The sequence below is a fragment of the Amborella trichopoda genome, chromosome 2 (genome assembly GCF_054954075.1).
Source record: "Amborella trichopoda isolate Santa Cruz 75 chromosome 2, AtrichopodaSantaCruz75HAP2 v2.0, whole genome shotgun sequence".
Lineage (NCBI taxonomy): Eukaryota > Viridiplantae > Streptophyta > Magnoliopsida > Amborellales > Amborellaceae > Amborella > Amborella trichopoda.
In genome coordinates this window covers 62,139,796-62,164,518 of record NC_142337.1, presented here as the reverse complement: position 1 = coordinate 62,164,518, position 24,723 = coordinate 62,139,796, and the positions used below count along the sequence as shown (strand labels likewise).

The window sequence follows — 24,723 nt, the reverse complement described above, 5'->3', positions numbered from 1 at the left end:
ACCGAAATTACAAAAGACTACATCGTTATTTACCCAACGGATTCTATTTCATAACGGTACTACGAGCGGAATTATTCCGATTGCTTTTCGACTTAGAAACAGGACCTTCTGGTCAATTCTTTCAAAGGTTGTGGTAATCTACTATTTGAATAGAGGTGTTTTGGGCATTTCCATTTCTGTCGTTAGTTAACAGAACTTACCGACCTTCTGGGTGAGCAAAGAACTAAAATAGCCCCGCGTTTTGTGTTAATGACCCAAAATACCTCAAAATTGTCGAAAACCTTTGTGGGTTGCTAGGCGGGAAACGGAGGTTAACTCGTTAACGCCATTTCGAAGGGCATGTTGGTCAACTTCGTATTAATAAATTTTATTACCCCACATATGTTAAAATGACAAACTACTATATTCAAATGACAAAAATAACATAAATAACTAGATGGGGGTTTCTTACTTTTTTTACAAATTCGGCGCTCCTCTATTGGGGCTAAAGTTCTCCATTTAGACATTTTTTTATCCCTTTAAGGACATCCTCACACTAAATCAATTAATGCAAGGCCTAGGCTCTTTTTTTTAATGGGCAATTTAGCAATGGGAATCAACCTTGAGATGTTAGTGGTACAAGCCGGTCGAATATTGAGCCTACTTTGTACCTAATAAGAATAAAGTTGAATGTCAATCTTCAATGCCAAAAATCTCTATAATGGTTTCAAATCTAGTTCAAACCTTAATTATGAAATTTAAAATTTCAAAAATTATATAAATCTAGCAAATTTATGAACACTTAAAAATGAATGGATCATGCAATCTCTTACATGATATTCTATTTGTAGAATTAATTGTTTGTCTTTTCCTTTTTCAAACTCACGATCATCAAGTTTGAGATGATCAAATTGAGAGCCCTCTATCACTAGAACTACAATTTTTGGTGAGAGCTTTAAGTACTGCTTTAATTTCATTAGAAAGCCTAAGGCATTCACTGACTAAATACCTAGCGCATTTTGCCATTTACAAAATTAAGAGGGTATAGAGATGGGATTCTTCCAAAATTTTGGCGACAATTTCCTTAACCTCTACTGGGAGGCTAAAAAACCAGGGCTCTCTTTGTCATTTTATCAAAGATATGCATCACTACTGTCTTTTCATTTGTGGGGCATTTTCGTCATTTATATCTCTGCCTTTTCTTCCGATATATTTATTTACAGGCACAAAAAATTCCCCCCCCCCCTTCGTGATTTCCCCTCCAAAAACTTCGCTTCATTTTATTCTCGTCTCTCCCTCAGTCTGCAATTCTAGGGCTAGGGCATCCATTTTTGTGCATTCATGTCGCGCTCGGAGGATCCCCTTTCAAACGGATCTGGTTCTTCTACAGGAGAAGAGGAAGAAGAAGAGCAACAAACTAACTCAGATGATGAAGAAGAAATCGAAGCAGTAGCAAGAGAAGCTGGTTCTGATGATGATGATGATGATTCTCCATTGCCAGATGGAGCTGAGGGAGACGATGAAGTGGAAGAGGTAGTTTTCAGAGAATTTTAAGCCTTTGAAATCTTTGTGATTTGCTATTTGCTTTTCTCTCTCTATTAGTTTCTATTTTATTTGAATTATGGAGGACTTTTTGGTCGTTAGGGAATGCAGAGGATAGTATAGATGGTTTTTGGTTTTGTAGAAGCTGGATCTGAATTGTTTATTGTCCTGAGTTATGCCAAGGGGCGATGGAATTTTTGTTCTACCACAGTTCTTGGTGGCCTAAGTTTCTCTATGTTATGGTTTAATTTTTTTTTCTTTTTAGGTTTTGTTGGTGTTTTCTGTGGCAACTAGGGTTTTCCACTTGCTTGCTGGCGCAATTTGTGAAGTGATGGACAATGTTTTATGGGCTTAACCTTTTGTTGTGTGTTTGGTATGGTTTTTGAGTGTGTGATTGGGGTTTCATAGACATTATGGCTATTGATTAGTGTTTGTGCAAATGTTCTATTGTCCATTTGTGAAACAATATAGGTGCCGCTTTGTATGCGGATAACCTTGTGCAGGAAGTCTTGAGCTCCTTGCTTTTATTATTCCCTCTCATTTTTCAGTTGTAATTGGTTTGCAGATGTTATTTCTTAATATATTGAATCATTGTTGTCTTGTCATTGTTGGACTTTCTTTAAATTTGGAGAATTCTTTTCTGTTAACTCTAGAACTGGCTGTTGTTATTCCGTTGTCATTCCCATTTGTTACATTAATTGAAAACACATAATTAGTGTTATTTTGACAAATGTGCAATTAATAGTTCAGCAGATTGGTTTAGTTATTTTCAGTGTCTTCCTTTTTAAGAGTTGTTAATAATTCTATGCTCTTTTTTGGGTGCATTAATTATCTGAAAAGTCACCTCTTTGTTTTCATTGTTGGTTCTGATTGATAGCCTTCTTGATAGCATATTGACAAACTTACTGAAAGAGAAAATCTGAATAAGATATGGTTATATTGGTTGTTATATTGGGGTGTTCTCACTGTTGTAGGGTGAACCATCATCAAATGCTGAAATGGGAAAGCGCGAAAGGGCCAGGTTGCGTGAAATGCAAAAGCGTAAGAAACAAAAGGTCCAAGAAATTCTTGATGCACAGAATGCAGCCATAGATGCTGACATGGTATGTTTTTATTCTTCTTGGGTGTTTTATCACCATGTATGAAAACTAAATTAGTTTTTGTAGTTAGAAGTGATTCTTAGAATTGCTTTATTTGAACCTCAATTCATACTGATAATTCATTTTTTCTGCACTCTTTTCAGAACAACAAAGGGAAGGGCCGTTTGAAATATCTTCTACAACAGACGGAGATATTTGCTCATTTTGCCAGAGGTGCTCAATCTGCTGCAGAAAAAAAACCAAGGGGCAGGTAATTTCTTTTGTTTGTATGATTTTGTTTTTGTCAATTGCAAGGCATCATCAGGTGATTTTGTGTAGCTAAAATACATGAGTGAAAGGAACCAAAAGGTCATCACTATTTTCTTCTACAACTAATTTTCCTGTGCTAAAATTGAGTTTTCCTTGATATTCATTAAACAAAGTGTTAGCCAGGTGTTTTGTGGTTGAAAATTTGTGTAAGAATTTTGGTATGGTTAAATTTATTACATTCAATGTCAGTGTTTCAAAAAGCGCTAGGTAGCACTCAGGCGGCCATGAGGGTCCAGGCCGCCCAGCGCCTAGGCGGCCGCCTAGCCAGTTGAAAAAAAAAAAAAACTGATGATTGATAATGATTAATCCATAAGAATTTGATAATCCATAAGAATTTTGATAGTCCATAAGACTATAATCCCAGTTTAAAAAAAAGAAGAAGATAGAAGTCGAGAAGAGAATTTTGGTAATCCATATGACCATAATTCATATTTTCATAGAATGCTAAAAAAGTAAAACCATACAAGCATACACTGATAGTTTGATACACTGTAGATTGTACGCACAAAAGTTAGATAATAGAACTAGAAACTAGAAACTAGAAAGTAGAAACTAAAAAAAAAATATACAAAATTCAGAAAATATACAATCTAGGATACAATAGTCAACAGTCAACACCAAGAGTCTTCAGTCATCATCATCATCATTGTCATCAGAAGGAATGGGGTAAACTTCATCATATGCATCAGATTCAAGGCCATTATCATCAGAGTCATATCTCTCTTCAATATAACCCTTTTCCTCCTCTGTTTCTTCTGAATTTGCGTCTTCCTCTTCCTCTTCTTTTACTTCCCTCTTATTTGTATGTGTAGATGAGGCCCTAGGAATCTTGGCTCTCTACCATTTTTTATCTTTTTGTGCTTCCCTGAATTCAAATATTGTACAATTTCCTCCTTGGTAGTCTCAGGAACATTTTTACACGGGACAACATCCCCTTTAATACCGTCAAGGTGTTTTTTAAACTTGTAAATGCCCCTATTAGTATCCTTTCCATAATAATTACATTTAATATGATTTTTTTCATTCTGATTCGGGTTATAACCATACTTCCAATTGGGATCACCACTTCTAAAAGAACCTGGAGAAGATATTTCCATAGAACAAGGTTCATTTTCATCATTTTTTGGTTCTTTTAAATTCAGAAGTTGCCTAATCTCATCTCGAATAGTTTCAAGAACTTTTTTACAAGAAGCAATATTCCCTTTAATACTAGCAATGTGTTTTTTGAATCGGTTAATATCCCCATTGGTATCTTTTTCACAAAAATTACACTTTATACAATTTTTATTGTCTTGTTTTGGATTATAACCATACTTCCAACCCGGATCACTTCTTTTAAAAGTAGCAGAAATAGATCTATTCAAATGATAAGGATTTTGCTCCTGTTTTTGTTTAACAGAACTCATATATTGTTTAAGCTCCTCTCTGATAGCTTCAGGAACATTTTTACAAGGGGCAATATCCCCTTTTTGTATCTTTTTTGCAAAAATTGCATCTAGTGCAATTTTTGTCATTTGGATTTGGGTTATATCCATTTTTCGAACTCGGATCTCCATTTTGACTAGATCCTGAAGAAAATATTTCAAAATAAAATAAGCAATCTAAAAAATAAAGTTTTGCACTTATTTTGATTGCTTGAACTCCAAACTCCCACCTCTAAGATGTTTTTTGGTGCTATAATAATAAAAACACCCTCTAATAGGATTATAAAACTCCAATACTAAATCAAATTTACTTAGGTGATGTTTGGATCTGTTTTCCGTAACTTTGAAAACACTTCGATCCAATGAAATTCACAAAATTTAGTTTTCTTGAGGTTTCTTTCTTTCTAAAATGTGTTCTTGTGGGTTTAGGTTTCAAATGAACCTAAAACCTATCCTTGAAACCCTTTATGTTTTAAAAAATCAATACAACGAAAATAATAATAATTTTCCCCCTTAGGTGGGGCGCAGGCCCTGGGCGGCTGCCAAGGGATTGTCACCCAGTTTGGCCGCCTAGGCTTGGGCGTGCCGAGGCGCTGGGCGGTTTGCTTTTTTGAACAATGTCCAAGGTTTTATGCTTAGTGGTTTTATACATTTCTGGATGATTTTGTGTGATGGATCTGGCAGGGGCCGCCATGCTTCTAAAGTAACTGAAGAGGAGGAGGATGAGGAATGTCTAAAGGAGGAAGAGGATGCTTTAGCTGGTTCTGGAAGTACACGGCTAATGGCACAGCCATCTTGTATGATTTTTTCTTTGTGGTTTATAAATTTTGGCCTCTTCCAATTCTTTACCACATTCCACAATTTATTCTATGAAATGTACAAATAAGTTAGATGGCTTAATTCCGATGCCTTGCCTCATGCTCTTTGTTTTCTTACTGGGCAATAATTATCTTTCATATGCTGCACAACAACCACGTTATTTATTGACTCCACGCTTCTTACTATAATAGTTGTCTAGTTGCATTTATTTTTTCAATTTACTAGTCAAAATTTTTAAAAAACTTGAGAAGTTTTCTTCTCCCATTTATTTTCTGGCACGCTGCAATTCTCATCGTGGAATCTTCTACAGATGTACTTGTATTTAAATCATGAGATGCGTGTTTGAAGAGAATTTTTGTGAACTGCTCTTGCTTTGTTCTGCTGGTGTCAATTTTGCCACTCAGTAATATTTCATGTTCCTTTATCTTCTAGATTATGGTGAATCATTTTAATTTGTAATGAATGTTTTCTCACAAAAACATGATTTTTTACACTTTATATTTGCAAGTTGCATCTAATATTTTTAAGTTTTTTTTGTTAATATTTGCATATGCTGTCCATGTCCTCATATGTGTCAATCCTTAGTTGCTGAAAATGCACCTGGAATGCATGTGAGGGAGTGGGCTGAGAGTTAGTTTTCCATTATTTACTTGGGGATCATTGACCATGGCCAAATCTCATTTAAAATTTCATCATCCTTCAGTTTCTTTGATTGAATATGCCAGTTTCTTGTGATGTGACTTTCCCTCCTGCCATTCTATAATTGTGACCAATGTTCTGATAGGAATCATTATTTTTTATTTCTTTTCTTTTCCTTCATTGTGCAGATACCGCTTTTAACAGACCTTCAGAATATCATTGTATGTTTGTGAAGTAGAGTGCCCATTTTTGGACAGCTTGGGTCCTTCTATAGTTGCTTAGCATGAGATACCTATGAGATACCTTTTGTATGCGGCAATGTTATATTTCTGTTGTGGGTGTGTTGTGAATTCTGTAATATTATATGGGATGAAAGGGTAGGCCCATGTGTTTATTTCCAACTTTCTGTTTAAACACACTTAGTAAAGCTACTGAATTAGTGAAAAAAGGAACCACTGAGCTTGGCTCTTGTTGTTTTTGGGATTGACTGTTGGTGGATGAGGAAACCTCTAAATTTCATATATATTTGTGAAAAAAAATGTTTGATATACTTATTTTTGGGCAATACACTCTTTATGGTTGTTTGCATGGGCTATGATGCGACCTATGCTGGGCATGGTACTTATCACGTATTTTACGCATTGTTCAGGTATTCAAGGCAAGATGAGAGATTACCAACTAGCTGGACTGAATTGGTTGATACGTTTGTACGAGAATGGTATTAACGGGATTCTTGCTGATGAAATGGTATGCAGTGGGCTTCTGCCTTGTTTTATATATATATATATATATATATATATATATATGCATTTATACATGCATACATATTATTTCCTTTGGAATCTGTAATCTTCTTTTCTGTATTTGGCCTCCTTTTCACAGCTTTTGGTGGTTAATTGTCTGAAAACTGATAATGCAAGAGTTGCATTTAGCAGAGAAGTATGCGTTGGAAACTATTGTTTTTTTTTCTTGCTTTTGTATTTGGGTTTCTTTCTTTTTGTCGCATGTGCTATGTTGTGCATTGGAACTCACCCCGAAAGTCCATTTATAAGTAGTCATTTACAGTATGTTGTTATAATAAAGGGAATGAGTGCTTCGTTTCATTTCCAACAGTTTGTTTGTGAGATTGTCCTTGTCTGTAATTTGAATTTTCTCCTCTGTCTCGGATGCGGCGGTGGAGCTGTCGCCGTAGCTGATTAATGGGATGGATGCGTCTTCCCTAGTTGAGTGAAATGGCGGAACTGAGGAAAGTATCAACTGAATATGAAGTTGTGAACCATTAACATTTCCTGCAATCAGTTATGAGTCGTTAGCTTCCTCTCCCTGGCATGTAGGATCCATCCAAAAAGACAAATATCGCTGACTTTTGAATAAACAAAGACAAGTACCACAGACCCAGTTCAATGGAAAATGCCACCCTTGCCCAACACTCCCTTGGATTGGCTAGTCTACTCTTGCTTGCCTGCTTACCTTTGAAGAATTCCATCACCATTTCCCCCTCTTTTTTGGCTCATCTCATGATCACAACTGGAACTCAAACTAGCTTAGTATTGAGCTTGTTGCTTGAAGCATGAACTTTGAATATTGATATTAATGATGTTGATCATGTTTGGGTGGTGTGTGATGAGCTCTAACTTCTTGAGCTTGCACAAAAGCTAAACCAAAAATCTATTCAAAAAATGGGTAGGGGGCTGTCTTCCCCACTGAATTACCCCCAAAAAAAAAAATCTGAGGTATAATTGTTAACTTCATGGTTAGTACGACAATGACAATGTTATGTTTATGGACTCTAACCTAATGACATAAGGAACATTCCATCTTGATAATGTTTATATGAGTTGATTCTTTCTAATGCTTGGCTTAAGATAATGTGATTTCAAGGTTATATGGATTTCCCCAACGAGAGTTTTGTTTAATTTCTTGGTATGCCTCCATTTTACTTTTTGGGTGATATTTGCTTGGCATCTGTGTGGTTGTTTTTTATTTTGGCTGAATATGCAACTTGAGTTCATTCAGACCATCCATGCTTTTGTTAAGCAATGTAAATGGATATATACTTCTTCAAAAATCTTTATGCTATCACGGTGATTGTCTCCAATTTGATCTTGGTGTTTCAGTTGGGCAAATAGTGGAACTTCCTCCTGTTGGGCAGCATTTCATTTTTTCTAAAAATTGGCTTTTGAAATGAACTATCTATATTTACTTATTCATTTGGTTTTTGGCCTCACTCCGTAAAGTGCCCTACTGTGAGTGCTTTAAAGCATATACTGTTGGTTGTTTACTTAAGTGGGTTTGCAGTTCCTTTTCTGCCGTGTTGTGGCTGGTATTAACCCTTTGATTCTTTTAGGGTCTCGGAAAAACCTTGCAAACTATCTCTCTATTGGGTTATTTACATGAGTTCAGAGGAATCACTGGTCCTCACATGGTGGTAGCCCCAAAATCAACTCTTGGAAACTGGATGAAGGAAATTCGTCGCTTTTGCCCGATTTTACGTGCTGTGAAATTTCTTGGCAATCCAGAAGAAAGGGTCAGTTACCACCAAACTGTCAGATGTTCTACTGTTCTTTTTCTATTGTTTCAAGAGTGTTCTGATTTTTATGGTACCTAATGGTTAATTTATTGTTTTGACTTCTGCAGAAGCATATACGTGAGAATTTGTTGGCGGCTGGAAAGTTTGACATATGTGTCACAAGTTTTGAAATGGCAATTAAAGAAAAAACAGCATTGCGCCGTTTCAGTTGGCGCTATGTTATAATTGATGAGGCTCATCGGATAAAGAATGAGAATTCTCTTCTCTCTAAAACAATGAGACTTTACAACACCAATTACCGTCTACTTATAACGGGGACTCCTCTTCAGGTAACATGCTATTCTAGTTCGGCATTTGCATATGTAGCGAGCAAAGCAACATACTGGTTCTCTCTCTCTTCTTTCCTTTTTTTGGAACGCTATGGACTTCACTGGGATCCTAGCCTTTCTTGAAACTGAAAATCATCACATTTTATTGGTGTTTTATTGCATACATTTACTTGTCATGCAGCTTCTCTGTCATGACTGTAAGTGGTCATTCTTTGTCTCCAAATTGCAGTTTTAAGATGTAATTATCCACAACAATTCGTCATCATCATTATTGTAATAGGTAATTAAGGCACAGCTTTTGCTCATAATGTTATGACATTGTGTTCTTTGTTATGCAGAATAACCTACATGAGCTCTGGTCACTCCTCAATTTTCTTCTTCCCGAGATATTTAGCTCTGCTGACACATTTGATGAATGGTTTCAAATTTCGGGCGATAATGATCAGCAGGAGGTTGTTCAGCAGCTTCATAAGGTATAATACTAAACTATTTGTATTATCTGCAGTGATTTCATTCTGCTTAAATGAAACTGAATCATAAATTTTGTTTGTGTTCATTTTCATGGACTTAAAGGTCCTTCGTCCATTTCTTCTCCGAAGGTTGAAATCTGATGTTGAAAAAGGCTTGCCACCTAAAAAGGAAACAATACTCAAAGTTGGCATGTCCCAATTACAAAAGCAATATTACAAGGCTTTGCTTCAGAAAGATTTAGAAGTAGTTAATGCTGGTGGGGAGCGCAGGCGCCTTTTGAATATTGCTATGCAATTGCGAAAATGCTGTAATCACCCATATCTTTTCCAAGGTGCTGAACCGGGTCCTCCCTATACAACAGGCGATCATCTAATAACAAATGCCGGTAAGCCTTACCTCCTCATCTTGGTGAATATAAATTGCTTTCCAGGTTTCTAACATCTATTTGTATTCATCTTTTTGCAGGTAAGATGGTTCTTTTGGACAAATTGCTTCCGAAACTAAAAGAGCGAGATTCCAGAGTTCTAATATTTTCACAGGTAAGCATGCTCTAGTGTTATCACTTGGTGAAATTTAATAGCATCTGGCTTATGGTTAAATTTGTGGTCTTAATGATGGTGAGATTTGCGTCGTGGCGTTCCTTTCTAAGTGACGTCACAGAATCTGCAAATGATATTATCAGTTTATGACTTTCTGTTTATTTAATCAATCAAATAAAAAATGGAAACTTGTATTGAAGTGATGGCAATAATGAGCAATTAGTTTGTTAGCCTTTTGGGACCAGGTAGCTGGCAAATGGCATTACTTAAAAAAGCTGTCATAAATGGCTCTGGTAGGCATATAATAGGAATTAAATAACCAGAATGTTAGTTTTACCAAATCTGACATGCCTTACATATCATGAATGCTATGTAGCAGGTTATATTTTTCACATGTGGAATGATCTTGTAGAAATGAAGTCTATTTTAGGAGTACAGGACTAACTACAAAATTCTAATAACCATAAAAGACTAACTCTAAAATCTAATGTCAAGCGTAGAAGTTGGATCCTGCTAGCTGTTGGATAGTATTTGATTATGATAGGCTGTTGGAACATATGGATAATCACCTATAGTGCTGTTGGGTGTTTGGGAAACACCTAGGTAGAAATACAAGTGAATGACTTGAAGCGTGTAAGCTATACTCTTTCAGTAGGTTTGATTCCTACAGGATTGTTGCGCAGTTTATGGTTTTCCATGTATAATATAAACCTGGACTTCAAATCATTCTTCCAACTTCGTTTGGAGTAATCTTGGTCTTTTCTAAAACATAGGTTTAGTGATCAATCTAATTTTGCTTCTTGTGAGATGGTCTATACCAGTGTTTTAAAACCTGGACTTTCAAACCATAATTGCCTGGGGTGGTAGTGGGGGGTGGGTGGTGGTGGTGGGGGGATCCTTTCTTGGGAATCCCTAAATTGCCTGATTTCCCAGTTTTTGGTACTTTTTTTAGTTGTATCAGTATGATGATTATACCTGCTGAACAAGTCCATATTGCCGATTTGAACCAGTTTGAAACCCACTTCTGCGTTTCAAAACACTGGTCTGTATGATAAATTGAGCACCTTTTGGTTAATAGTTTTGGAAGATTTTTCCTTTACAAGCATATTCGTCTTGTTTGAACTACCTCTTTATGGTATGTCAATATGTTTACAATGAAGATTCTCCATCTTTTGGGGTGTCTTTTCTACATAAGCAAGCATGAGACTCATTAAGATTGTTATGTTAATCGTTCTAAATGTCTTTTAGACTGTTAGATATGTTTATTGTTATGCTCATTCCCTTTGCCTATTTTGGATCAAATGAAGATTTCTTGCCCTTGACAATGATTTTTCTGATGTATAGATGACTCGGCTGTTGGATATTTTAGAAGATTATTTAATGTATCGTGGGTATATGTATTGCCGAATTGATGGCAATACTGGTGGGGAGGACCGTGATGCTTCCATTGATGCCTTCAATCAGCCAGGAAGTGAGAAGTTTATTTTCCTGCTCTCAACCAGAGCAGGTGGTCTGGGTATTAACCTTGCCACAGCTGATGTTGTTATTCTCTATGATAGTGATTGGTATGCTACTGCCTCACGATGCTTCTGCATTGCAAGTTGCTTCTTCTATCTTAGATTCGAAGATAATGTTATGTTGCATGCATCAGGAATCCTCAGGTAGATCTACAAGCTCAGGATCGTGCTCATCGGATTGGCCAAAAGAAAGAAGTTCAAGTGTTCCGATTCTGCACTGAGGTTTGTCTCTTTAGGATGAGCTATGTCTGAATAAACTTAATCATATCTACCACTTTCATGCAATAACTTTGTATTTCCCTGTTTCGTTCCATGAATACCACAGTATACCATTGAGGAGAAGGTGATAGAGAGGGCCTATAAAAAGCTTGCACTTGATGCTTTAGTTATCCAACAAGGTCGCCTAGCTGAGCAGAAGAGTAAGTGTGTTCATTCTTTTATTCTTTTCAGATCTCCTTGTCTCTTACTGTTTTATGAAGGCTTTTATGGTCTCCATGGAAGTGCTTTGTTTCATAATGAATTGTGCATCTCTATTTGTGTTTCTTTTGTTTCTGGTGCAGCCGTGAACAAGGATGAACTGCTGCAAATGGTAAGATTTGGTGCGGAGATGGTTTTCAGTTCCAAGGACAGCACCATAACAGATGAGGATATAGACAGAATTATAGCCAAGGGAGAAGAGGCAACAGCAGAACTTGATGCAAAAATGAAGAAATTTACAGAAGATGCCATCAAGTTCAAGATGGATGATAGTATGTTGTTAAACATTAAGTAGTTTACTTTATTTAACCTGTCCACTTCCTGGTGACTTATCCATACCGGTCTATTTCTCCAATGTCTTCGCTGAATATGTTTCTCGAGACACTTGATAACAATACCGGTTTTTCTTGCAGCTGCTGATCTATATGATTTTGGTGATGAAAAGGTATGAAGAAATTTCTTTTTGAAGTCTTTTGTTTTCTCTATTTTCATATGTACCATTGTTTGGTGATACAAAATAATAGCAATGAACTCCAACTGCGACTAATTGTGCTGCTTTGGTTTAATTTGGCAAGGAGGAAAACAAGGCTGATTTTAAGAAACTTGTCAGTGACAACTGGATTGAGCCCCCTAAACGTGAGCGCAAGCGCAAGTAAGATTTATAACCTCTGTGAACATACTCATTCACTGATGTTTTAGAACTATTCTTTTGTGCATTTAATTGAGAATCATCTAATTCTATTCATTTTCCTTTTTTAAGCTATTCGGAGTCAGATTATTTCAAGCAAGCAATGCGACAAGGGGGTCCAGCAAAACCGAGAGAGCCTCGTATTCCTCGCATGCCACAGTTGTAAGCATAGTTATACAGTTTTTCTGCAACTGACTAGGTGCTTTAAGCTATTAAAATATTTGAGGGAATTCACCAAGCTTTTGGGGAACTCCATTCCTGTGATTGTGTTTTTGAGTCTTCCAGTGCAGTTATGTTAGCACAAGTTCATATTTATTTTTTTATTTTCCTTGTGAGTTGATCCAGGCACGATTTCCAGTTCTTTAACACCCAACGTCTTAGTGACTTATATGAGAAAGAAGTACGCTATCTCATGGTATGTGTTGTTTGAGACCTTGCTCCTGTCCTGCACGGTTGCACAAATTTAATGCCCCATATTTATTCTATTGTTACTTTTCTCGGATATCCTTGTTTAGTTCACCTTATCTCTCCCTTAGATTGCTACTGCTTTATACGGGAATATTAAAATATAATACTAGTTTAATATTCAGCACGCCTTTCCCTAGTTATCGTCTTGTTCTTATGACTAGCTCTTCATTGTATATGTATGGTTTCTTGATCTAATCTAAAACCTATACAGATAACCCATCAGAAAAATCAACTGAAGGACACAATTGGGGAAGGGGATGATGTTGAAGGTATGTTCATTTGTGTTCAATTTTGTTTTCAAGGCCTACTTTGTTACTTTTGTGTTCTGACAAGCCCTGAATTGATGATTCAGAAGTAGGTGAACCGCTCACTGCTGAGGAGCAGGAAGAAAAGGAGCGACTTTTGGAAGAGGTAAGTTGGGTGAATTGTGTACACTTGGGATATTTTTCTATTTACCTTCAGATACTTAGCTACCTCTGGATTTCAGGGATTTTCTACCTGGGCAAGGAGGGACTTCAATACATTCATTAGAGCTTGTGAAAAGTATGGCCGTAATGACATAAAAGGCATCGCTTCTGAGATGGAAGGAAAAACAGAAGAGGAAGTGGAGAGATATGCAAGGGTCTTCAAAGAGAGATTCCGGGAGTTAAATGGTAAAGCATTCTGCTAAGCTGTTATTATTGTTGTTGTTTACTTCACTGATGCAAACATGAATCTACAAATATACTTCTTTTACAGATTTGTTCTTGCTAAGCTATTTCCTTTTTTTGATTTGGGTTTTTTGAGGTGCCAAATAGTTTGTACCTGAGTTGGGCTCTTGTGCTGCCAATCAAAATTATCCTAGTTCCTTCTATTGCAAATTGTATGATGGGATTTGATGGTTGGACCTCGTTGAGCTCATTGATATTGATAAAAGCCAAAGGCAGTAGTTTAGCCTTGGAGAAAGGTGCAAAATGTTTCTTTGGACACCCAAGTCTGGAATGGGTTTCGTAGTCTAGGCCCAACCATGGTCTATCATAGTTGTAATTGAATTTTAGGTTGCTAATTATTTATTTTTTCAGCAATAAGATACAATCGCATAAATGGACATCTCTATGTGTGTGCATATGCCCATTGGCTTGTGCATTTGCATCGATACATGCCTATTACCTCAGATATACATGCTTATAAGTACCAAATAGGCCATGGGATGGCACATTTTACTGTTTAAATATGCATAGTTGGTCTAACCCATGGACTTAGATGTGCGATACTCTAGCTCATTTCTTCTTTTGCACTGCGCCTAAAATTTTTTTTGGCTGTTTTTGTGAATTTGGTTTTGTTTGTTATTATTATTATTCATAGTATTGCGACTATTGTTTGCTTGTTATTTTTAGTTTTCATATCAATTGTTCTTTGTTTTGCAGATTATGATAGGATAATTAAAAATATTGAGAGGGGAGAAGCACGAATATCTCGTAAAGATGAGATCATGAAAGCAATTGGTAAGAAGTTGGATCGATATAAGAATCCATGGCTGGAACTGAAGATTCAATATGGCCAGAACAAAGGGAAACTATACAATGAAGAATGTGATCGTTATATGGTACAGTTTCTTTTTTGATTTTCTTTGTTATGGGTTTAGACATTGTTTTTATTTTGTATCTATGGCCATTATAATTATCATCCTTTGTTTTGTGTTATAGTTATGCATGGTTCACAAACTTGGTTATGGAAATTGGGATGAGCTGAAGGCTGCTTTTCGGACATCCCCGCTTTTCCGTTTTGATTGGTTTGTGAAGTCCCGTACTGTTCAAGAACTTGCCCGGCGTTGTGATACTCTGATTAGGTTGGTGGAGAGGGAGAATCAAGAATATGATGAGAGAGAGAGACAGGCAAGAAAAGACAAGAAGCTTGCAGCCAAGGTGCTGTTCTTGAATCGTGATAGTTATGTGATTTACTTTTTACTCATATGAGAGAATAGTGGGATATTTCAATAAAATTCATTGATGTTATCACTAGTTTGCAACATTTAGAAAGACTGCAGGTTCAGAATCAAATGACTTGCATCTTGGGATTTTTTACTATGAGACCAAGTATCTTTGTTACAATGATGTCGCAATTAATTACTCCTAGCCATCAGATGTCAAATTGGATGGTATCTTTTACAAAGTTATAGAAATTTCCTTGTGAACCTTGATTCTAGTCAACTATACACTCACAACCACTTGATTTGAAATCCGATGAAAGAGAGTGATTGTAATCTCCTTGTACAAAAAGTAGACAGTCCATATGGTATATACTTTTCCTACATCTTTTGTATAGTTTTTTTATGGTTTTGGCAGTATTGACACCATGATAAATATGCAGTTTTCTGGATAATGTATTCATGGCTGTAATTTGGTGATTATTATTATTTTTGTTATTATTATTTGTCTCTTACACGTTTTAAACTCATGTAGTAATAAAGATGGCTGGTTATGTGAGTCTAGTTTTTTGATTTTCATTACGTAATTCTACGTGATTCTTCATCCGCTTTAGGAAGCGTAATTCTCTTCTACCTTGTAAAATGTGTTTTGCATTCAGAATCTGACACCAACGAAGCGATCTGCATCAAAGTTGGCCTTGGAGCCTGCGAAGAAACGGAAGCAGGCAATGATGGATGACTACTTGAGCTCGGTAAGACTGCAGTCTCAGTAAACTTTGTGATCTTGCTTGTTGAATGCCTTTCTGATTTCTTTTTATCAGTTTGGGAAGGCTATTTTGCACTCTTATATATCAAGGCAGTGGTTGGTAGTTTTCTATGTCCTATGGGCTTTCAAGGCATTTCAAAGATTCTTTATCAGTGTAGATTCGTTCATTTTATTTGGGTATTCTTATAAGAATTTCTTTAGTTGAGGAGAAGAATAACTTGTTGCTATGGTGTTTTCTTAGTTCAAAGTTTTTGGACACCCATTTGTCAAAAAGCAGAAGACTAATCTTTCTGATAATTTTGGCAGATGCTAATGTGATTGCCTGGTTTTTTATTCTGATTTTGTCATCTGATATTTTTGTAGGGAAGGAAGCGGAAGTGATGGTAAAAAAGCTCTTTTTGAGGCAAGAGTTGTGATACTAATTCTCTGTTAATGGTTAACATTTTTTTGGGTAATTAAAGTTGATGGTTAACATGAGCATGGAAAAGCTCTGTTCCCATATATTTGTAGATGGTAGACCAGGATTTTGGGTAGGACATTCAGTTAAAAATCTGCTTATGTCATCCCTACACGTATAGTCTCTCTGTCTGTGTCTCGTATTATATATCATTGTATGCCTTTTTAAGGCATTGTAGACGGCTGTGCTGTGTTTCTTATTTTTCTCTTAGGACACGGCAATAGCCCTTCTATGTTGTATAGATTTTCCCTCTATATAAATCAACAACCATGATGTAGCACTCGAAGAGCCCCTTGGCTCCTTAAATCAGCATGAATTTATACCTGGCTAGATGATCTGTGTCCCCACTTCTGTTGAGACCTAAAAATTTGAGTTCGTACTTTTTATCATCAGCTGCAGTTTTGATGATATTCACTTGTTTGTTATGTTCTGTTTACACCGCCTGTTTGGAATGGAGGGTGGATGTCCTTGTAGAACTCTCTTCCATGACTTGCTTTTTTAATTTGTTATAATACGCCTTGGACTTGGGCTTGTCGGTCAATAGTCTATGATCTCTCTACAAAAAGCAATGTTCAATGTTCCATTAAGACTGATCATATCGTCAGGGGCTGCTTCTGATTTGAAATGTGGCTGCTATATAAGGAAAAAGCACATAGAAGGTTGATATCTTACATTGTAGAATTAAGGTGTACCACAAGACAATTATTTTGAAATTGGAAAATCATATAATTGATTATCTAAACATCGAGATGTGTGGATATCGAAAAAAAGGTCTCCAAGTCTTAAAATGGTTGCAACACATTATAATTGGGGATGTAAATAGAATCTTGGATCATTTTAAAAATTTGACACCAAACTGCATTTGATGGCCAGGGTTTGAAGGTGTGCCTTACTTGATTGTATAAGATTGCAACCTTATACAATTTTATAATTTAGGTTAATGGATTTCTTTATTTTTTTAATGTTAATTAATAATCTCTTAAACCAGGTACAATAGTGTTGTAATAGATGTATGATATTTTAGGTATTTTAAGGTTTAAAGAATGGTTGTAAAGGAATAGAACGAGCTTAGTCCTTCCGTGTTATCTAAAGGGAATATCCGTCAATATGGGAGACTTGTTTTTGTTTAGAACTAGTACCCAAAACCGCTTCATTTATTTTTTTTTGAAAATACTCATTTGGTGATCCAAAAAATTTCAGGTCATTAAAATTGTGAATGAGCGTTATAGATTTTAGATTATGAAAATCATCATGTTAATGGATTGGTTTTTCGAATTGATCACCCATTGGTTTTGAGTTGCATAGTCCTGTTTCAATTTGGATAAAGCTGATCCATTGAAAAAGAAAAAAATTTGCGGGACAATAGAATGACAATGTTGAAGATTGATTAAAAAATAGTTTGGAAATGATGAATCAACAGAATCTGTTAGAAAAATAATTGAGGAAATTAAAGAAGTGATGGCCTATTTTACGTAGAAAGAGACATGTTTCTATTTGTTACCCATGTGTGAGTGTTAAAAATGTGAATTCCAGAAATTGTCATCTAGACATGATATGTCTGGATAATATGTGGGAGTATATGTGTGTATATACATTAATTGAAAATTATGTACAATTCTTTTTTTCGAGTGCTATGTGCAGTTCACATAAGCAGTTAGATATGAGATATTCGTATACCAAATAATATGCATCACAAAATTTATATTAAATTCACAGACCAAAAATTGTTGCTTTATGAATTTAAATTTCATTCATCAAAATTATTTGTAGTCTATTCCAACGTTGCATTATAACAACATGAAAAGAGATAGAAACCGTTAGGCTTATTATTAATTTATTATAAAAACATTTTTTTTGTTTTGACAAAATAATAATAGAAGTTTTCAAAATTGACTCATGTATACAAGAAAATTTTCATATGTAACACGGACAACTTTTTGAACTTCACTCGTGTAAATTAGGCATTTCAAAATTGACTAATATAAGCGCATACAATTGTCACTGTTTTAAAACTGAAAATATAAGGTTTTATATTTTGAACATGGAAAAATATTTTATAAAGAATTTGTGTTTAAAAGTTGACATTGTATACATAGACAAATTTTTTTTTTTATTTTTTCTTTATTCTAAAACATTTTTTATGTTTAAAAAAGGTTTTTCATTGAAAAATGATGTTTCTACACAGTCTAAAAAAAAGAAATGTGTCTAAATGGATCCACTATTGGACACTCAATGGGTGCAATATTGGTTCTAAGAAGCGTTGATATGTGTGTCAATGATGAGATTTAAAATTGATTCAATATGTCGAAGAACAAATACAACCAAAGCGAGTTAAATCAAATTATTGATTATATAAGAGAGAAATATTTTGTAACAAAATTCCATCAATTTAATGAAACGATGAGAGGGAAATTAAGAAAACAAGATGAGAATCAGACCAACTCTTAAATGGTTTGGATAGAAAGGCGTTTGTTTGTGGATATTAAAGGGGGCTAGGAGAAGATCCCTACGGGAAAAAATTGATTAAAAAAAATGAGTTTAAATAGGTGTGATTTGAAGCATTTTTCAAAAAATGAGTCAATTTTGGGGGAAAAAGAGACACGCCTATGCGGCTGTCATGTATACATGTCGTGAAAGTTTGTTGCGGTTTTGGCCATTGCTCTCTCAAACATACAATTGCACACAGGTGACTACATAGTTTTTTTGGCTTACAAATATTATCCCTGGGCATCTTTTCGACCTCGACAAGTGATGAACCATTACAGACTCTTTTCGGTTGTACCACATATACAGGGTTAACGATTTTGGACATGACCAAGGCCATAAACCATCAAATTTTTGGTTAGTTAACACATACTCCTATTGAAGTGCACGTTCCATTATAAATATCGTTTTTACAAACTCTCGAGGCTTTTAAACCCATATCTCCCATTTTGCCTTGAGGACCATACAATCACTCCCTCTCAATTTTTCTCAAGTTCATCCCATGTACATGTTTGGCAAAAATATTTGCTACTAATGCTTTTGCCAAAAAGGCCGTTAACATGGCCTCAATCGGGAGATATGCAATTTGAATATCTTTTGCTCGGATCACATTGCAAATGTGATAGTAGCACGGCTTTTTATGTCTTGATTTTCTGTGAAACCTTAGCTCTTTTGACACACAAATAGATGACTGATTGTTGCATAAGATTCTAATACACATGCAATTTATTGGATTAAATCAAAGTTGATTCAGGAACTTCTTCAATCGGACTTCTTCTTTAGCCGCGAAACAACATACCACATACTCTGACTTTATAGTCGAGAGTACAATAATATCATATTTATTTGAACACCAAGAAACAACTTCACCTGCATGCATGAAGATATATCCAGATATGGACTTACTCTCATCTGGATCGCTGTGATAGTCCACAACTAAATGTCCTTGCATCTATAAATCCGAGCCGCCTCTATAAGTGAGTGCATAATAAATGGTTCGTTTCAAATATTGTAGTACTCTTTCGATGACCTTCCAATGCTTTATGTTTGAATTACTTTGGAAGTTGCTAATCAATACTCATAAAAAAAAAAAAAAAAAATGGTCTTGTCCTTGACATAGCATGTATTAGTGACCCAACTGCACTTCCTTATGGAATTCTCTGCATGGCTTCCTTTTCTTCATAAGTAGTGGGATTTATGACTAGGCTAAGCTTGACCTTCTTATCAATAATGGTTAATATGGGTCGGCAATTTTCCATTTCAGAAATTTCAAGAATTTTCTTACAATATGTCTTTGGAAATAATTGTATAGTTATCTCTTTTCTGTTTCGTGTAATTTTGACTATTAAAACATATGATGCTTCACCAAGATCTTTCATATCACAATGTTCTGACAAAAAAGATTTTGTCTCAAATACGAGACTCATTGAACTACTAGCAATTAACATGTCATCCACATATAAACTCCCACTGATCTTGACATATATAAAATAGTTCTCATGGTTTGGTTTTTTGGTAGGATCAAGGTTCATATAGGTGTTCTTCTTCAATTCTCTCATAATATTTTCCTAAAAAGGAGAAGAACTTAAGTTTTCTCGTAATTTGGTTGCGTCTCCTAAGATGAGATGGTTCACGATCCATGGCCTTACTTTTGTCATTTTCTATCCCATGAGACTTGGCTTGGTTTAGAGTGACACAACCCTTAAGGAATTCTTCCTCAAGGAAATGAGCGTCCCTACTCTTAAGGCGAGCCCCTGAGTTAGAATTATAGAAAAAATGGTATTCTTTACCATTGGTGGGTATCCTATGAAGATGAACTTAACAACTTTAAGATCTACTTTGTTTAGGTTTTTTTATCTCGGTTTTATACTCTTTGAACCGATGTAGGGTTTTAGAATTTTCACTTAACTAGTAGACATGGACTAAATGGGAGTGATTACCATTGGTGGGTATCCTATGAAGACGGACTTAACAACTTTAAGATCTACTTTTGTTTGGGTTTTTATCTCGGTTTTATACTCTTTGAACCGATCTAGAGCTTCAGAATTTTCACTTAACTGATAGACATGGACTAAATGGGAGTGATCATCTATATATTTGATAAAGGATTTCTTAAGCCCTTAGTGACCACATTTATACGTCCACAAATATCACTACGAATAACTTCTAAAAATTCCAGTAGCTCTCTGAGCTTTTTGCAAAGGATTTTTTAACCAGCTTTCCTTGAACTCATTATTCATAGACTCTAGTTAAGTCTTCATTTAGAGTACTCAATAATCCGTCTCTCTTAAATCTCCCCATCCTTTTAGAATTTGTGCCATATATACGCATCATCATTATCATTATAACATGAGACATAAGAAATAAAATTCTTTATTGCTACTAAAAAGAAACCTTCAACAAGATGATCATTCATGACTAATTCATCTCCATATTTCACCTTCACCTTATTACCATTAAAAATAGTGAAGTAGTATGGCTTAGCCAATTTAGAGAACGAAACCAAACTCTTTCTCATCTCGAGAGTATAAAAAGTTTGCTTTTGGATCATGTTCTTGCCTTTTTCAAGTTGAATGACGAAACCTCCAATACCCAGAATTTCTGTCTTTTGATTTCCACCAGTATAAATATTTTGATTGCCAAGGGCAACTGGCTGAAAATTTCTATATCCATACTTAGTGTTTGACACATGAGCAGTGGACCCTAAGTCAAAATACTATGACTCTACTTGAGGGTCTAGTACTACATATGCATGTTCCTTATCGCCTTTGGGATTCGTATTCTTGGGTGCTTTGCAATATTTAGCAATTTGCCAAAATTTCTAGCAATTATAGTAATAAGTATTCTCAAAATCTTTCTTTTTCTTAGGCCCATTATTCCTTGTTTGATTCTCATTCGGTTTTTTCATATTCATTTATTTGCCGTTCTTCTTCTTGAATAAATTAGGTTTGAGGTTTACCATATTTACGAAGTCATTCAAAGTTGAAGTATCACGAGACAATCTCTTTTCTTCTTTGGCTTTAAGTTTGGTTATGAACTCGTCTAACTTCGGCATACTTGCATTTCCCCTAAGAGCTGAAATGAAGTTTTCCCATGAGCTCGGCATAGAATACAGCAATTGGCAGCTCTACATATTTTCATATGGATAAACTTGTGCAGCCTAGAGTTCACAAAATAAGGTTTTGAATTGTTGTATATGTTTGATTAACTTGCTTCCTGCCTTCACTTTCAAAATTTGAATATTATTTCATAGCCATCGTCTTTCTAACGAGAGAAGGTGAGGCATAATCAGCCTCGAGTCATTTATGAATCTCCTTTACGATATTCAAGTGTTCATACTCAAGAGCATGAGAGTCATTCGTGGCCATAAGTAATGCATGCTTTTTTAGAGTGTTTTTGCGATCCCACTGAGCATAAACTTCTCTTAAGGCTTCCCTCCCATAAGCATAATATCTTGGGGTTAGGCATTTGGCTTGGTCCTTCTTCAAAGAGGATATAACCTAATTTTTTCTTCCAACTAAAACAGTTTTTCCCATCAAATCTTTAAGTTTTAGTAAATTAAGCCAAGCAACCTTTTGATATCATGCTTTTTAAACAAAGAAAAATAAAATAAAACTCCTAAACTACGGCAGTAAAATATAAAAGCTCTTATACCAATGAAAGGTGCGGCTATGTGGAACTCAAGATATTAAATTTTAAAAATTTCCTTTTACTTTTATTTCAAATACTTGAATTTCATATGCCACAATATACTGTTGAAAAATTAAAATATTGCCATAGATATAACCTAATATCTTTATTTTTACTGTTAGGGGAAATAGAAACTATCTATGAACTTTGTACTACTTTCACTATAATTTTTAGTGCAAATTAAGTTCCTGAAAATTTACAGAAAATATGAAATAATAATAAAAATAAATAAAAATTAATGGGAAGTCTAATTAGAAGATGTCTGGAGTTACTCCATCAAGACTTAGTACAATTAGACCCGATTCCCTAACCAATGACAAATTTTTAACTTCTTAAGGTGTAGCTTAAAATTCTGAGATAGGGAAGCTTTATAGGTACTTTTTTTTTTCTAGTGTTTTAGAGAGTTAAAAAAAATAAAATCTAACGTTTATAGAAGTCGGGTTGAATATGCTACTTAGATCTCTCTCTAAAATAAAACAAGAGAGAGCAAGAGAGTGAGAGTAGAGTGACTAGGGCTGTCGACGTGCAGGGCCCAGGCCGGCCTGACCTGGAGCCTGGACCCGATCATTCCCGGCCCCGATGAGGCCCGGCCTAGATTTATGCCGAAAAGGCCCGGAAGCTTGGCGTGACCTGTTAAGGCTTGGAACTATACTTGGAAGCTCGTCCCAACCCATTAGGCTTATTGGGTCTGGCCCGGCCCAATTTATACTTTTTTTCTTGAAAAAAAACCCTCTCCAAAACGTTTCTCATCAACAAACAAAATTGCTAATTATTTTGCTTGGGTTTTTAGAGAAAAAGCGAATGAGATAGCTAGATTCAGTTTTTAAAAATAGAAAGAGCGATTGGGTTTTTAGAAAGATAAAGATATATTGAATTTTTAGATGGAGATATATTGAATTTCTAGATGGAGAATGGATTTTAGAGAGGGATCGGGTTTTAATGAGAAAAAGAGGGGCACAATATTGAATACCCACGCACCCAAACACAAATTAAACAATTACACAACCGCCATTCAAACAATGATTGAAAATCAGAAGAAACGTGTGGAGAGCATTATTATCACAAGAGCAAAGTGGAGAGAGAAAGAGTTGAGAGCCGTGTTCCTAGGTGGTGTGAAGCAAAGTATGTGTGAGAGTATAAATATGAAAGTGTTTGAAATTGGTGGTGTGAAGCAAAGTACGTGTGAGAGTATAAATAGGGATGCTTGAAATTAGAAGCGCAGAATATGAAAACGGTGTTTTTTGAAATAAATGGAGTTAAATTTGAATTTGGATACACAAAAATAGGAAAGCTTTATAAAACTATTTAGGAAAGTTTTTTAAAAACGGTTTTCTTTGGAATAAATGGAGTTAATTCGGATGCACAAAAATAAAAAAAATTAAGAAAAAACGGTTTATAAATGGAGTAAATATATAGTTTCTTAAAAAATTGAATTTGTACGCAATTTTTTTAAAAAAGGCTTTCAGGCCTGGGCCAACCCATTAAAAAACCTTTTTTTTTTTCAAAATAATTTCTTTTTTTCTCTCCTTCTTCAAACTTTTATTGGTAGTAGGCCAAAAAGATGTGCTAAAATAGTTTTTAAAGAGAGAAAGCGAGATTGGATTTCTATAGAAAGAAAATGGTATTGAGAGAGATTCAATTTTTAGAGAGTGAAAGAGAGGTCGGGTTTCTAAAGAGAGGATAGGTTTTTAGAGAGAGAAGTAGAGTTTGAGTTTTTTTTAAGAGAATGAGATATTTGGTTTTTAGAGAGAGCATGAATTTTTAGAGAGAGATAATGAGTTTTAGAGAGTAAAAAAGACTGAGTTTTTAGATAGAGATATTGGGTTTCTAGAGAGAAAAAGTATTTTTAAAGAGAAAAAAGAGACTGAGTTTCTAGGGAGAGATTGAGTTTTAAATTTTATAAAAACTATTTGAGCATATATTTATTTTTTTTTAATTTTTGCCTTACTACAAACAAAAAAATTTTGAAGAGTGGAGTTTAAAAAAAAAAAAAAAAAGCTAAATGAGTTGGGACTTAGTAGGCCCAGCCAGGGCATTCGGGTTTATCAGAGCAGCCCAGCCAATTGAGCAAATTTCAAGTTTGTAGCCTGGGCACGGCCTGAAAGCCCGAGGCTCGGCCCTGTCCATTGGCAATCCTAGGTGTGACTTTCTAGGTTGGATAGAGGGTGGCGTGGAAGCCAAAAGTAAAAAGAGAGAGACGTGAGAGAAAAAGTTCAAACTTAATCTTTAAATCGAAAGAGATCTTAAGCGAGAAAAATATATAAAAATATCTATCAAAAATCTATCATCTAGTTTGAACAACATCGAAACTTTGTTAAAAGTGGCGTGCCACTTATGGGAACGTAAGCAAAACCTTTTTTTATTTAAAAAATGGGGGGCTCTCCCCCCTTGCTCCCAAAAAAAAAAAAAAAAAAAAATATGGCGTGGGGGAATTAGGTATTAGGTATTAGGTATTTTGCATTTTTGTATTAAAAGAAATTTGGAGTGCAACCTTTTAAGCCAAAAAGGTGGCGTGCTCTCCCTTATAAGAACGTGCCAGGGTAAGGTGGGGTGGATCTTGCCCCCATATGTGCTAATCAATTTCTAAAA

General features: G+C 35.3%; 1 protein-coding gene across 1 annotated transcript; it reads left to right on the top strand.

The window, feature by feature from the left end:
• The first annotated feature begins 1,192 nt into the window (after positions 1–1,192).
• Positions 1,193–16,290, top strand: LOC18445247 (putative chromatin-remodeling complex ATPase chain). Its single transcript, XM_006855388.4, has 25 exons — positions 1,193–1,512; positions 2,496–2,624; positions 2,765–2,871; positions 5,039–5,151; positions 6,462–6,559; positions 8,160–8,339; positions 8,450–8,671; positions 9,010–9,144; positions 9,245–9,527; positions 9,608–9,681; positions 11,026–11,246; positions 11,333–11,420; positions 11,524–11,617; positions 11,759–11,947; positions 12,089–12,120; positions 12,251–12,327; positions 12,436–12,525; positions 12,709–12,778; positions 13,043–13,100; positions 13,184–13,242; positions 13,319–13,484; positions 14,238–14,416; positions 14,517–14,735; positions 15,397–15,489; positions 15,867–16,290. Exons 1-25 carry the CDS (start codon positions 1,321–1,323, stop codon positions 15,882–15,884), a joined length of 3,186 nt encoding a protein of 1,061 aa, XP_006855450.1. The 5' UTR covers positions 1,193–1,320; the 3' UTR covers positions 15,885–16,290.
• Positions 16,291–24,723: the final 8,433 nt, after the last annotated feature.